The sequence below is a fragment of the Apostichopus japonicus genome, chromosome 1 (genome assembly GCF_037975245.1).
Source record: "Apostichopus japonicus isolate 1M-3 chromosome 1, ASM3797524v1, whole genome shotgun sequence".
Taxonomy (NCBI): Eukaryota; Metazoa; Echinodermata; class Holothuroidea; order Aspidochirotida; family Stichopodidae; genus Apostichopus; species Apostichopus japonicus.
The window spans coordinates 449,884-464,326 of NC_092561.1; the positions used below are offsets into that span (position 1 = coordinate 449,884).

General features: G+C 38.4%; 1 protein-coding gene across 4 annotated transcripts in view; it reads left to right on the forward strand.

The window, feature by feature from the left end:
• The window catches only part of LOC139969311 (ubiquitin carboxyl-terminal hydrolase 47-like), a 27,335-nt gene continuing 12,892 nt past the window's right edge, over positions 1-14,443 (forward strand). Inside the window, exons 1-20 of one of the 4 annotated variants that reach the window (XM_071974229.1) lie at positions 1-221; positions 1,349-1,552; positions 2,219-2,329; positions 2,504-2,654; positions 3,625-3,721; positions 4,262-4,425; positions 5,064-5,203; positions 5,778-5,867; positions 6,353-6,406; positions 6,700-6,839; positions 7,763-7,829; positions 8,441-8,676; positions 8,915-9,102; positions 9,618-9,730; positions 10,379-10,483; positions 11,143-11,350; positions 12,037-12,152; positions 12,458-12,577; positions 13,113-13,242; positions 14,176-14,226. In XM_071974229.1, the coding sequence (XP_071830330.1) occupies positions 180-221; positions 1,349-1,552; positions 2,219-2,329; positions 2,504-2,654; positions 3,625-3,721; positions 4,262-4,425; positions 5,064-5,203; positions 5,778-5,867; positions 6,353-6,406; positions 6,700-6,839; positions 7,763-7,829; positions 8,441-8,676; positions 8,915-9,102; positions 9,618-9,730; positions 10,379-10,483; positions 11,143-11,350; positions 12,037-12,152; positions 12,458-12,577; positions 13,113-13,242; positions 14,176-14,226 (2,527 nt within the window). In that variant the 5' untranslated portion in view covers positions 1-179. The remainder of the gene's footprint in view (positions 222-1,348; positions 1,553-2,218; positions 2,330-2,503; positions 2,655-3,624; positions 3,722-4,261; positions 4,426-5,063; positions 5,204-5,777; positions 5,868-6,352; positions 6,407-6,699; positions 6,840-7,762; positions 7,830-8,440; positions 8,677-8,914; positions 9,103-9,617; positions 9,731-10,378; positions 10,484-11,142; positions 11,351-12,036; positions 12,153-12,457; positions 12,578-13,112; positions 13,243-14,175; positions 14,227-14,443) is intronic. The other 3 variants (XM_071974307.1, XM_071974390.1, XM_071974484.1) reach the window with 3 other exon arrangements.

Genomic DNA, 14,443 nt, shown 5'->3' on the forward strand with positions numbered 1-14,443 from the left:
CATTGAGTCATCTCCATGAATCTTGCTACGCACGTAAACTTAGCCGAAGTCAAACAACAATGCTAACCAACAAACCAACCCTAGTTCGGAACAGAATTACATATAATGCCAGTCTAGTGCAGAAATTGGAGAGTTAAACTTGCAGGGGGTTTCTCAACCCTGCACGATTGATTTGGGAAATGGTTTATGCTAGCAATCAAGAAGTGGTCCCTGCGCAGGAGGTACCCAATATTATTTGTACAGTCGCCTATGGTGCTAATCATGCCTAGCCCTAACGTTAAGCTTAAGCTTACACATAAGCACGTAGTACACTGACAAAATAGCAAAGAATGTATGATTACGCTATAGCCTATAGTGTGGTAGCCTATACCAGGCTAGGTCTAAAGGCTGAAGAAGGTATGAAACACACTTTTGGTATGCTTAGGCATATGGAGGTCAGACCGCCTAGGCTAGCAAGCAATCTAAGGTCGTCAAAGCCAAGGCATAAATTATGTTATGACACTGTAGGCATATAGGCTAACGCTATAGTGCTTGATAAAAGTGGTGTGGACATTGACTTCCTCCTTAGTTGCAGTAGGCCCTAAGGCTTTGTAAGTGAAACTAGGCCTAGCTTAGCTAAAGTCAAGTCAAAGCATGGAGTTAGAAGAGTCTTCTATTCTAACTCCATGGTCAAAGGCAGCCAATGCCAATGGTGAGCCAACCTATCGATGCATAGTTCTAGCATAGGTTAAGGTGTCAATGTTATAATGATTGTCAGAAGGCTTGCATGCTTATTAATTGTAAGCCTTATACCAGTATCAGGAAGACATAAGCAGATAACAGCCCCTGAAATTTCATCAAAATATAGCAAGAGGAGAGCAAAAATATAGCTCTCTGATATGACTTTAGAGACCCTACCGGCATTACTTCAGAACCTACTTCCAACCTGTTTGTGTGGAATGCAACACAATTGTCTCATACAACTTAAGTGGAATCACTTTTTCACAAAATAGTAATTTCTTAATAAATTAGTAATTTTATACTTTACTAAATACAAAAGGAAAAAAGTTGATGGTGTAACATCAGTTGATTTACTTGTTAAAGGTTAAGTAGTGAATTTGAAATTTTACCAGCTCTATAGGGTAGTTGTTCCAGAGAGTAAGGTATAAACAATGAGACAGACAGAGGACTTGCAGCAAGTGTTGTGACAGTGTATCAAGATATTAGGCTTGCTCAGAAACCTAAGATAAGCCATGTTGAAATAAGACGTGGAAAGAATGAATATTGGCATACAGTATAACGATTTAAATCTCAAACATTCCGTAGAAGCTTTACCAGTATCTAAATTTATTTTCTTGAATGATACCAGATAACAAGAGATAGCTCTGCATCTGTCTTGTGCTTATTACGAGATACAACCAACCCAGGTAGCACCTCTAGTCCTTTCAGTCGGAATCTACAAGCCTCCACAACATTGGAAAAGGTTCATGAAGACATTGCAGAGCAGTTAAAATACAGAGCAGGAAGCTTTTCTTTGGTTTGGTTCAGAGATGGCAAAGGAGGTACTGACTTGGTAAGTAATCTGCACTTTTAGGTTTCATCTCATAGTTCCTATAGGGAGGATGAGATTTTGTAGTTCCTCTGCCAGTTAGGCCACATACTCAGTTGCCATAGCAACAGTTGCCATGGTAATGGTTCATTTTCAAGAGTAACTACTCTCAGGGGTCACCCACAGTGGGGTACCCCAGGGTGACCTGAAGTCCACAACTGAGGGAAGGGTCAAAAAGTGTCAATGTGTGTGTGTCTTGGTGGGAAGGTACCCCTTAATTGGAGGTCAAAGGGCAAACGTAGTGAAATTAGTGTTTTTCTGTTTGTATTTTGCTGTAACTCTAAGGGGAAACATTGAATTGACATAGAACCTTCACAGGTATAATGGAAATGTCAAGTTCTTGCAAAATACGTGGTTGCCATGTTAACAGAGGTCAAAGCCTCAAAGATCACATGGTTAAGGTCAATTGTATATTTTTAGTGTAATTTTGTGTCCAAAATGCCTGCTAAATAGTTATGCCAATTTTCTATAAGCTTGGTGCGAAGGGTACCCATGGGTAAACCCTTGTGTCTCTCGCAGACCCCCAGAGGTCACATTTTTCATCGTTTTTTGTGTGGAGATTGGGCTGGGGGGGGCCCAAAAGCAAAGTCAGATAAGTGATAAGTAACTATTGTACAACTATTTTTACAGGTGGAATTAAAGTCCGATAGTTGTGAGACATTGGCTAATATTGGAATGCAGCTGGATGGAAAACGGAACTTTCTGGAGATTCGAGATAAAGATGGAGAACAGCCAGTTGAGGTTTGATTTCACTTTTTTAAGGATTTCATTAATTTAGTATTAGTGAATTTAATTTGCTAGATACTTTTTTACTGTACCTGTCTTGTAATGACCAAACCTCTCTCCTAAAGTATCTACACTGATCGGATATAGGCCTTTAGGTATTTTAGTAATGGAATTTGAACTCATTTGCAGGTGGAGGAGGGCGCAGAAAGCGGCATCCCGCTTCAGCAAATGGGACCAGTGAGAGAAGAGGGAGATGGTAGTGCAGACCCAGTGCAGGAGACACAGAGTGATAAGGCTGAATACCCAATGACTTACGCAGCCATCACTAAATCAGAATCAGGTGAACAGGCAGATGTTCATGATGTAGGGGTAGTAGATGGTATATTAGCAAGGGGGGGGGGGAGGGGTAGATGGTATAGTAGTGGGAGGAGGGAGGATTAACTGTGCACTAGGCAGGTCCTGATCTAGGAATGATTAGTAAGCTTAGGGATGGATTTGATGTAGGATTGGATGGTATAGTTGGATATTCCTGGTGCAGAGATGAACTAGGTGGGTCCTGATGAAGGAATCATTGGTTTGTTTCACATGTTTTTGATGTAGACCTGGGATGGTACAGTTGGGATGTTCCTGATTTAGGGAGGGTTGGTCCTGGTGTAGGGATGTATGGTATGCCATGGGTGTTCCTGATATAGGGGATGGACATTGTACTAGTGGTTGTCCTGATGTAGGGATGGATGGTATAGTAGAGGTAATACTGATGTACAGTGGGGATGGACAGTGTACTAGGGTGGGTCCTGGTGAAGTGATGGATGGTTTAGTAAAGGTGGTCCTAATGGAGGGATCAATGGTATACTTGGGGTGGTCTTGACACATTGATGGATGGTGTACTTGGTGTGATCCTGATGTTGGGAGAGATGGTATGATGGATATTACACTAGGGAATGTCCTGGTGGTAGGATGGATGGTAAAAACTGTGTGTTATTCTTGCAAGGGTGGATGGTATACTAGGAGCAGTCCTGATGCAAGGACTGATTTGAAGATGGATGGAAATACTTGAAGTATTTCAGATGTAGAGATGGATGGTATGACAGGTAACGGGAGCAGCCGTGATGTAGGGATGAATACTAGGGGTTGTCCTGATATTAGAATGGAGTTTATGTTGTTTTTGGACATGAATCACTAACCTTTTTTGATTTTTTTTTTAAGTGAACCAGTTTGTTTGACAATGTTGCTACAGACTAGCAGAAAACAGACCTGTCAAGGCATATTTGTTAATAGTTATACCTTTTTACTCTTATTTGCCCTTGCAGGTTATGTTGGACTTGTCAATCAGGCTATGACATGCTACCTGAATAGCCTACTACAAACATTGTACATGACGCCCGAATTCAGAAATGCCATCTATCGGTGAGTGTCCATTCTACTTGCATCCAGACAATGCTACAAATTTTTTTTCAACATTAGCCATTTAACTTAGCCATACAAAACGCCATGAAGATGTGGTCTGGACTTAAGGGGAATGCAGAAAATTTCCAGCCGTTTTACTAGGCCTTCAGCCTAGACCTTCAGCCACCAGAATACCCCTTTAAAGATGAATAGTTTGAAAACTGAAATAGAGACAGAATCATTGCCTTCAGGGACCTATTTTGCTGCACTGTTGACATATCCACACAAGATTGCAGCTTACAGTATCATCTAACACTGCCAACACTGTTACTTGTGAATGATCAGCTTACAGTATCATCTAACACTGCTAACACTGTTACTTGTGAATGTTCAGCTTTACAGTATCATCTAACACTGCCAACACTGTTACTTGTGAATGTTCAGCTTACAGTATCATCTAACACTGCCAACACTGTTACTTGTGAATGTTCAGCTTACAGTATCATCTAACACTGCTAACACTGTTACTTGTGAATGTTCAGCTAACTCCATGGTTTACAGTCTTTTCTCCAACAGCTGGGAATACCAAGGAAACGATGACTCCAACTCTAGTAAGTCCATCCCGTACCAACTTCAACGTCTGTTTGTGCAACTGCAGACCAGCATCAAGAGATCAGTGGAAACCACAGAATTAACAAGAAGCTTTGGTTGGGATAGCAGCGAAGGTAGGCATTACATCTTACCTACAGTTTACTTGTACATAAGTTTTAGGTCCTTCTCCCTATATAGTAACTTCTAACTTTGTAAAAGTGATAATTCATTGCTGATGCAAAGCTGTCAAAAGCATCCAGGCTTGATGCATTTCTGATAGCCTGGTTTTATTGTTCTCTATCAGCTGTAGTCATGAAATTGACATGCACATGAAGAGGTGAATCAGTGGTAAACTAGTCATAAAAAGTTTTTAAAAAAGAAAAAGGTAAAGTATATTTTCATCACCATAAAGTGGTGAAGATTAGTTTGTAGCAATATAAAGATGGTGACCGTGTCAAAGGTCAAATAAGGTCCACGGAAGATCAAATAAGTTTAATATGTAGGTTTTATTATCAGTGCAGTGTAGCAATGCTTAGATTGTGAATGTGTAAAAGGCCATTTAATGTCACGTAAAGTTCACACGGTTCATTTGATGGAAGGCTGCAGTCAAATCAGAATGTGACAGTGGAATGTCAAAGGACACATTTTTTAAAGGAACACAAACATTTAGTTGTCCCTGGTGAATATGGGCAACATTGATTCTCAGTATTGTTTGTGTATTTATTGACAAGAGGTTTGTAACTTACGATGTTTTGTTTACTAACCTCTTCAGCTTGGCAACAACATGATGTTCAAGAGCTTTGTCGGGTAATGTTCGATGCTCTGGAACAAACATGGAAGAATACAGACCAGGCGGACGTCATAAACAAGCTCTATCAGGGACAACTGAAGGACTATGTCAAGTGTCAGGAGGTGAATATTGAAGTGATGACATCATAGGTCAAAGGTCAAGAAAACTAAAAATTTGTATGTTTGCCATTTTCTACTTGTCAACATGTAGGTAAATGGCACTAAACCACAGGAGATGCAGAGAATGATGAGACACCTTTTAAAAAACGTCTCTCTGATAAACTCTTTTAGCAAATTCATGCACCCTTTTGTGTGTGTATTTTTGGTAAATTTACAAACCAAAAATTGCCAGCAATTGCAAACACTGACCAATTGTTTTGAAAGAAATTGTGCTTTGCCTCATCATGGGGTCTTAATCCATATGAAACAAGTGTTTGTGAAATATGTTGCAAGTTTTTTTTGTCTGTCGGCCATACCTAAAGATTTGTGAATCGATCTCGCAACCCATTGAAATCGTTTGCGACGTGACACATAGGCTACGGACAGTCACCCCATTCGGAGTGTCATGGCTGAGATTAATTCCTAGATTTATCCGAGCAAGGATTTAAGTTTTGCTGTAATCTTGATGTTTTGTTCAGTTGCTGTATTTTTGTGGAATTATGCTGATGGATTGTACCTGGTTTCTTGTTCTTGGCAGTGTGGAAACGAAAGTGCAAGAAAAGACTTCTTCTTGGACATACCGTTGGTCATACGACCTTTTGGCTCTGAAAGAGCTTATGGGAGTGTGGTGAGTTCATGATTAACATTCATAGAAGGGACGCTCGTGGAAAATGACGCTAAGTTAGCAAATACTCCATAATAACAAATAAATAACAATTAATAACTGAATTCTGTTTATGTCAAAGAATACTAATTGTAACTTACATTTAGACGTTGTGTCCAAGGTTGAATTAACATCAAACAGTAGAGATCATCTCTGCAGAACCAGCATTGCCTATTGTACAAAAATTGCAGAGAACATAGGATTATGCCCTACACTGGCTGCAGTTATGCTGCAGCAACCTCAGCATCCCAACATTTGACCTGGTCCCTTGCTCAATGTGGGTTTAAATTGCAGACACTCAGGATTAGCAAAGAATGGAAACAGGACTAGCTATAACAATCTCGTTTCTTCAATATCTTTCATAGTGATACTACACAGCAACATATATTCATTGTGAATATTCATGAATTAAATTTCTATGTGACCATTCTTTTTTGGTTTATTTGTAGGAGGAAGCAATTGAAGCATTTGTCTCTCCTGAGACTTTGGATGGCAGCAATCAAGTAAGTCGATGATCTATAGACAAATTACACCCATATGATGGTATGATTATTATTAATCCAAATCAATTATAGAAATTTGTTGGTTTCTGTGATCACAAACTTTGGGAATGTATATTTTTACCCTGTTCGTCATTACAAATAGCTCAGCCTCAACTTTATACTTTTAACTTTTGTTTTTCTATTTATCTATTTTTGGTAACATTTCATTCCTGTTCCATTTGCAAGCTTTTCCTTTTTTTTTCTTTCTTTTTTTTCATCGATTTTAACTTGTCTCTTCTTTCTTTTCCTCTCAGTACTTTTGTGAAAAGTGCAATAAGAAGTGTGACGCACACAAAGGCCTCAAATTTCTGAGCTTTCCGTATCTCCTGACCCTGCAACTCAAGCGATTTGATTTTGATTACAACACTCTTCAACGAATCAAGTTAAACGATAAGTAAGTAAAGCAATTATCCGTCAAATGTTTTGTAATAAATTAAAGGTGGCCATTTTCACGCATACCACGCTTCCTAAACTATGAGTTTTATGTTTGCACACGTGGTGGCCTGCAATCTCATGAAATCTGCCGGTGATGGGATTTCCAACTTTTGACAAATATTTGGCGGATGTATTGAACTAAAATTCAGTCCATTCGCCGCAATCAAGTGGAGTCAGATCTGTCAGGTTATAGTTTCACCGTCAATCACCATGAAGAAGATATCAGGGTGATTTTAGTCCTTGGATATTTATGTAATGGGGAGCTGGCCTAGAAAAAAATCTCAGAAAAGTTTGGGAAATAGGTGTTTACATAAATTGTAAAAATCTGGTCATGTTTTGTTATGCCATTCAAGCAAAAAAGGGACAGCAATGTCAGATACAGTTATGTGATTCAATACTTCAACAATTATGTGAACAAACCTTTCTGCAAGTCAGAAATTTATTGAATACTCTTTGTGCCACCTGAAAGCATCGTTTTGCAATTACTTGAATAAAATCTGGTTACGACAATGCTTGAAGGGAAAGCACCCCAAAACAGACCCCTAAATGGTCCTCTCTGACTTAGGAGCAGCCAACTAGTTGAAATAACATGTTCACGTTACATAGATTGAGTGTTAGCGAGTTATGTGTAAAGACATAGCTGGGAGAAAGTTATGCAATTTTACAATCAGATGCAAAAGGTGGTTTAAAATGTGATTCATGGTTCTGAGAGAACAACCGTAGTGCAGTAATTTAGTCAGAAGTGGTTCTATTGAATAGGGTTCTGGACTGCAAACTATGTAAGATTTAACACAGATTTAACAAATTACAGACATGCTGACTTTCTGTAGAGATTACTAGTCCACTCAAACATGCTTTCTTCCGATTTCGTTGCTTCCCCAGAATGACGTTTCCTGAGATCCTCGACCTAAATGACATCTTGGAAGACGGTGAAAAACTCCACCTTCCAGTAAGTTACAGGAGAACGTTAATCTGTGACCAGAATGCAGATCGAATAGCGTTGCAAGCTTTACCACAGTGTGTGTGATGCTTGAAGCCAGGCTCATTGCTGTCGACACACTGGCGTTGAGTGACAGCACAAAAGCTGATCATCATACATAAAAGCAGCCACATTTGTTGGCTGGTATGCCCAAGTTTATGGGTCTTATCAAAAGAAAGTGTGACCCTTGGTTACATGGTATGGAAGGCACTGTAGTTTTCAAACTGGCACCCCCAGCAAAGAAATGATTGATTTTCAGTTGTTGACTTGCTACGTAAGATATGATATGTTTCCAGAAGTTGATTTGCTTAAGTAAGAAATGATTAATTTTCAGTTGTTGATTTGCCACGTAAGATTATATGTCCCTTATGAGGAGAGAATAACTTTATGTTCAAATTTTGTGAAGCTGTCATTTACTGAGGTAGTACTACAGTTCTTTTGTACAAAGCCTGTTATCCTTGCCTATGTATAGCAATTTGCCCATTTCGCATTGCCGTTTTGCCATGCAGTACCTGATAAATTATTTCCGTTTTTCAGAACTTTTGTGGAATTTTATTACGTTGGTTATTTCATTATATTAGAGCAAAGATGAGCGAGAATGCCAGTCGGACAGTGGAGCAGAGAATGAGGACAGCGATCCAAGTAATCCGAACAGCGACGAACCAGATGAGGGCATCGATGAAGGCATCGATGTAGAACATGCTGCCACAGAATCAGCCAGCCAGCTGAAACAAAAAGGGCCTTACATCTATAAACTCTTCTCTATCATGGTACATTCTGGAACAGCATCAGGGGGACATTACTATGCATATATCTGGTGAGCATACCTGTGTTTTAAGCTGCAGAAGGTGTTAATTGTATCAACAAGGGCTGCAGAAGAGTTGTTGATAGAGCTAATTTTGGCTGATACGCTGCAAACATTCCTAACTCCCTGTCAGTTTTATATTCTGGATTCATACCTTGTGCATCTTATATATCTAATGGCTCTGGTGTACAGTATGTGTGCATTGAAGCAATGTTCAATCAAACGTTAATTGATTTTTCTATTCTGACAGTAATTTTGAAGACAACAAATGGTACTGCTTCAACGATCAACAAGTCAGTCGAATAACTCATGAGGACATTAAGAAGACCTTCGGTGGATCCAGCTCTGGTTACAGTGGATTCTATTTCAGTTCTTACTCTAGCTCAACCAATGCATACATGTTAATGTACAGAAAGGTTGATCCCAACAGAAACTCTGGTATGTCACAATTGATTTAATTTGTTTATCTTCATTGTTTTTACTGCTAATCATATTTCCTGACTCTTCTAAGTGAAGGTTTAACTCATATCAGCAACAGCATAAATGAGTCCTACACCTCTCTACTGGGTAAAGGTTAACCCAGATCAGCAACAGCATAAATTAGTCCTGCACCTCTCTACTGGGTAAAGGTTAACCCAGATCAGCAACAGCATAAATTAGTCCTACACCCCTTTACTTGGTAAAGATTAACCCAGATCAGCAATATTGTATGTCAGTCTTACACATCTTTACTGGGTATAGGTTAACCCAGATCAGCAACAGTTTATATGATTGATAATCCATTTCTCTACCAAGTTAAGTGTAACCCAGATTTCAACTCTGTGGATTGATGATTGTATTCTGTTCAGAAACAACCAAGAATTTAACAGAATTACTGGTTACATCTTCACTATCTTAATTTCTAATCTATGATACATCCATTGACCATCTAGATAATTTCGTCTTTTTATCAGGCTTTCTCACAGAAGAAAAATTTCCTGCCCATTTGAAGCATTTGGTTCAAAAGATACAAGAGGAAGAAGAAAATGAAAAGAGAGCAAAGGAGATTGAGAGGAACACTTGCAAGGTAAGAATGCCCAGAGTGTCTTCATATCTTCACCTTTAATTATCAATAATTCAATATGTGGGCAGTTGATTGTCATCAGTTGTGAAGGATTTGAAAGGTAAGGATGCCTAGAGTATCTTCAAATTTTCACCTTTTATTATTAATAATTCAATATGTGGGCAGTTGATTATCATCAGTTGTGAAAGATTTGCTGTCAGTATTGTCTTTTTCTTTATTCTCTAGACAATAATTTGTTGGATGTAATAATGATTGTAGTAGTAAGGATAACAGGAGTCTTAATGACAACAAATGCACTGTCCACACTTTGGTCATTATGTGGGCTGTCTGCATTAATGGCAGTATGTGGACTGTTCACACTGTTGTCATTTTCTGGACTGCCCAAGTATTATGGCAGTATGTGGACTGTTCACACTGTTGTCAATGTGTGGACTGCCCAAGTATAATGGCAGTATGTGGAATGTCCACACTGTTGTCAATGTGTGGACTGCCCAAGTATAGTGGTACAGTGTGGACGGCTTATGTCAGTGTATGGACTGTCTGCACTCATGTCAATATATTGACTGTCCTCACCAAAATTCTCAAAGATGACTCTGCGCCTCTGTTTGGGTTTCTATTTTCAGTTTATTTATTTTCACTCTCATTTTGCAGATCAAGTTATTCGGTATCCATCCCACCACAGATAAACTCATTGAAACAAAACTGGAAGTTCACAGAGACAAGACACTCCAAGAAGCGACAGAAATGGCGTATAGGGTATGGACAACGAGTATTCCAAGCAATATTCAGTTATTTACTAGAGAAAAACAATGTTAAGCCAGCAACACAGTGTCACACTGCAATGTGATTCAAACAAATGGATTGTCATTACTAAATTATTGTTAGTGGTCAAAGCCCATTGTCATTCAACCGACCCCTATTTGAACTAAACAGCAGCATGATGAGTGAATGTATCGATAAGTTGAATTTTGAAAGATGAATGCCGTTTGAAGTAACACAACCATACATGTCATTGTGCTTATTTAACTTGTGCTTTCAACAATTTCTTCAGACATTCTCAAAGTGTGATTCTGCTCGGATTTATTTGTATGGATTTGTATCGTACGGATTTTTTCGGTCGACATTTCTTCTGCCATCCTTGTAACCAACTCAGATAAGGCATTGATCATTTTATAAGAGTGTTTTAAAAAAATGGCATGTCAAGAGATATGTTAAGTATACAACCAGTCATGCAGCAGATTACGAATCGCTCTTTAAATCATGGTCGTTATCCATTTCAAACCATTTCTTAACTTCTCACTTACATTACCTTCCTCTCTGCTGCCACACTACTCCCCCCCCTCCCCGTCCTCCTCCTCCCCCTTCCAACCTCACTTTTCTTAAAAGTAAATATGATGGATATTCCTTTCGTACAGCTGTTAGAGTTTGAGGGTGCAATATCACTGAGCAGATGTAGGCTGGTGAAGTACGACGAATTTCATGAGAACATCGAACAGTCATTTGAGGAGCCTCTGGATGCACCCATTGGGATAATTCTAGGCGGCGTCAAAGCTCCCTACATGTTTGACCTCTTCTTGGAAACGCGATCTGCTAATCAGGAATTTGAAACCTACAGAACAGGAGGTGAGTTTTTGTAATATGGTGACATTCCGATGGTGCTTTACTATATACCTTGTTGCTATGGTAACCTACCAATAATTCTCCAATGGATGTCTGTCGTGGTCCTACACTTGTTTTCTTTGAGGAGACCGGTGGTGTGGGAGGGGTGTGGGGGGTTGGGGGAGTCTTCACATTCTAGTCTTTGCTACTAATAATGTATGTATTGATATTATGTGCCTACTACCCCTTTAGATAAATGGTTTAGATTTAGCATACAGTGTTTGTTGGAGGCATGTCTGTACTTAGAAATACACAAAAGGCACTTTATCTATGGCAGCTCACAGGATTTAATCCAGCTCGGGGGCACCAAGGGAAGATTTCAGTACAGCCCTTTCACTATCATATACGCAGGGCTGTGTTAAGGCCATACAACACGGTTTGCTAGCCTACCTTGCGCATTGTTCAATCTATTCTTACGCTCCTTTGATCTAGCCTTAATGTTTCTCTCTGACCCTTGTAGAAGAAAAATTGGAAACACCTGATCTACAATCTTAGAAGTCTCCATATTGTGGAAGCATTTTAATATTTCTCTTGATAAACAGCAAATAAAATATATATCAATTAAATAGATGGTGGTGTCTTCTAACAAAGCACTTGACCACAATTAGAGAAATATGCTATTCTGTTTTATTACTTTTTTTTCCCCCTAGGAGCTACTCTGAGGGTATACAAAGTTGATATTGCAGAAGAGATAGTATTGTATCCTATGAGGACCAGAGTTTACTTCACCATGACCATCGGTGACCTTAGGACACAAGTAGCCAAGGTAAACATGAATTCATTTCTTTGTTTTCATTCATTAGGTCGGTCCGTCGTCAGTCCTTTGTGTCTTTCATTCGATCCTTCTGTTTTATCCATCTTCTGTTCCTACTTTACGTATTAGTGTCATGTGATATGATGGATAGAAATAAGGGTAGGGCTCGAATTTTAAACCCCAAAAAATGCAGAATTAAAAATATATATATATTTATATATATTTTTTATGATATATATTGTTTTATGTGTGGTAACCAAGGTTTTCCGGTCAGGAAATACAGTTTAATTAATTTTTGTTGTTGTTGTAAATTTCAGTTGTTAGGGTCACCAGTGGACACGATGAGAATAGTTCTCGAGAAATATTATGACGACCCAAAGCTGTTAACTGAACCTAATAAAACCCTCCGAGCAGAAGGCTTCAGCAAAAGCAATAAGGTAAGCGCCACAATTTCAGTTATTTGGATGGAAAAAATATCTGCATGATGCCTCAGGAAATAATTATGATAAAGGAAAGTTAAACAACTGCAAAGTCAGTGCAAAGTTGTTGTTTAATGTTTATCCTTGAAAACCCTTAAAAGGTCTTAGCAGAATGTGGCAAACACAAATTCTGAACTTGATATGAATTCTTTCAATTCATTGTATGTTTTTTCTTTCTTTCTTTTTTTTACCATCTCATTTATTCACGATTATTAAACATGTATATGGTACATCAATTATATTTAGAGTTCTGATAACAACATAGGTATGTCATCTGCATGATACAAAGGAATTATTTACATAATGCAAAAATTGATTCTTAATTGAGTATTTCTTCTTCTCCTCTTATACCAAAATATATGTATACATATTCAGAAAAACAAACCATTTCATTGTATGTTTGACAATGTATGAAATACATCATAAAATGTTTTTTTTTTTTTTTTTATGTTTTTTATCATCAAATGTTATATTTTGCTTTCTTCTGTTTCAGATATTTGTGGAATGTGGTGTTGACAATGATGATCGATTCACTGCTTTCTCAAACTCAAAGTTATTTAAGTTGTTAGATCAGCAGGCAAATACTATCCGGATGTACATTACTCTACCTCCAAAACCAACCTGTAAGTCACGACAAGTTACAAGTCTCATAATAACACAATGCTGTTCTCAAATTATCTCAGGGCATACCAGTTTCTGCATTGTATTATACCTATACCTCCAAAACCAACCTGTAAGTCAAGACAAGTTACAAGTCTCATAATAACACAATGCTGTTCTCTATTATCTCAGGGCAGACCAGTTTCTGCATGTATATTATACCTGTACCTCCAAAACCCACCTGTAAGTCAAGACAAGTTACAAGTCTCATAATAACACAATGCTGTTCTCTATTATCTCAGGGCAGACCAGTTTCTGCATGTATATTATACCTGTACCTCCAAAACCAACCTGTAAGTCAAGACAAGTTACAAGTCTCATAATAACACAATGCTGTTCTCTATTATCTCAGGGCAGACCAGTTTCTGTATGTGTATTATACCTGTACCTCCAAAACCAACCTGTAAGTCAAGACAAGTTACAAGTCTCATAATAACACAATGCTGTTCTCAAATTATCTCAGGGCATACCAGTTTCTGCATTGTATTATACCTATACCTCCAAAACCAACCTGTAAGTCAAGACAAGTTACAAGTCTCATAATAACACAATGCTGTTCTCTATTATCTCAGGGCAGACCAGTTTCTGCATGTATATTATACCTGTACCTCCAAAACCAACCTGTAAGTCAAGACAAGTTACAAGTCTCATAAACAATACTGTTCTCAAATTATCTCAGGGCAGACCAGTTTCTGCATGTGTATTATACCTATACCTCCAAAACCAACCTGTAAGTCAAGACAAGTTACAAGTCTCATAATAACACAATGCTGTTCTCAAATTATCTCAGGGCAGACCAGTTTCTGCATGTGTATTATACCTGTACCTCCAAAACCAACCTGTAAGCCAAGACAAGTTACAAGTCTCATAAACAATGCTGTTCTCTATTATCTCAGGGCATACCAGTTTCTGCATGTGTATTATACCTGTACCTCCAAAACCAACCTGTAAGTCAAGACAAGTTACAAGTCTCATAATAACACAATGCTGTTCTCAAATTATCTCAGGGCAGACCAGTTTCTGCATGTGTATTATACCTATACCTCCAAAACCAACCTGTAAGTCAAGACAAGTTACAAGTCTCATAATAACACAATGCTGTTCTCTATTATCTCAGGGCATACCAGTTTCTGTATGTGTATTATACCTGTACCTCCAAAACCA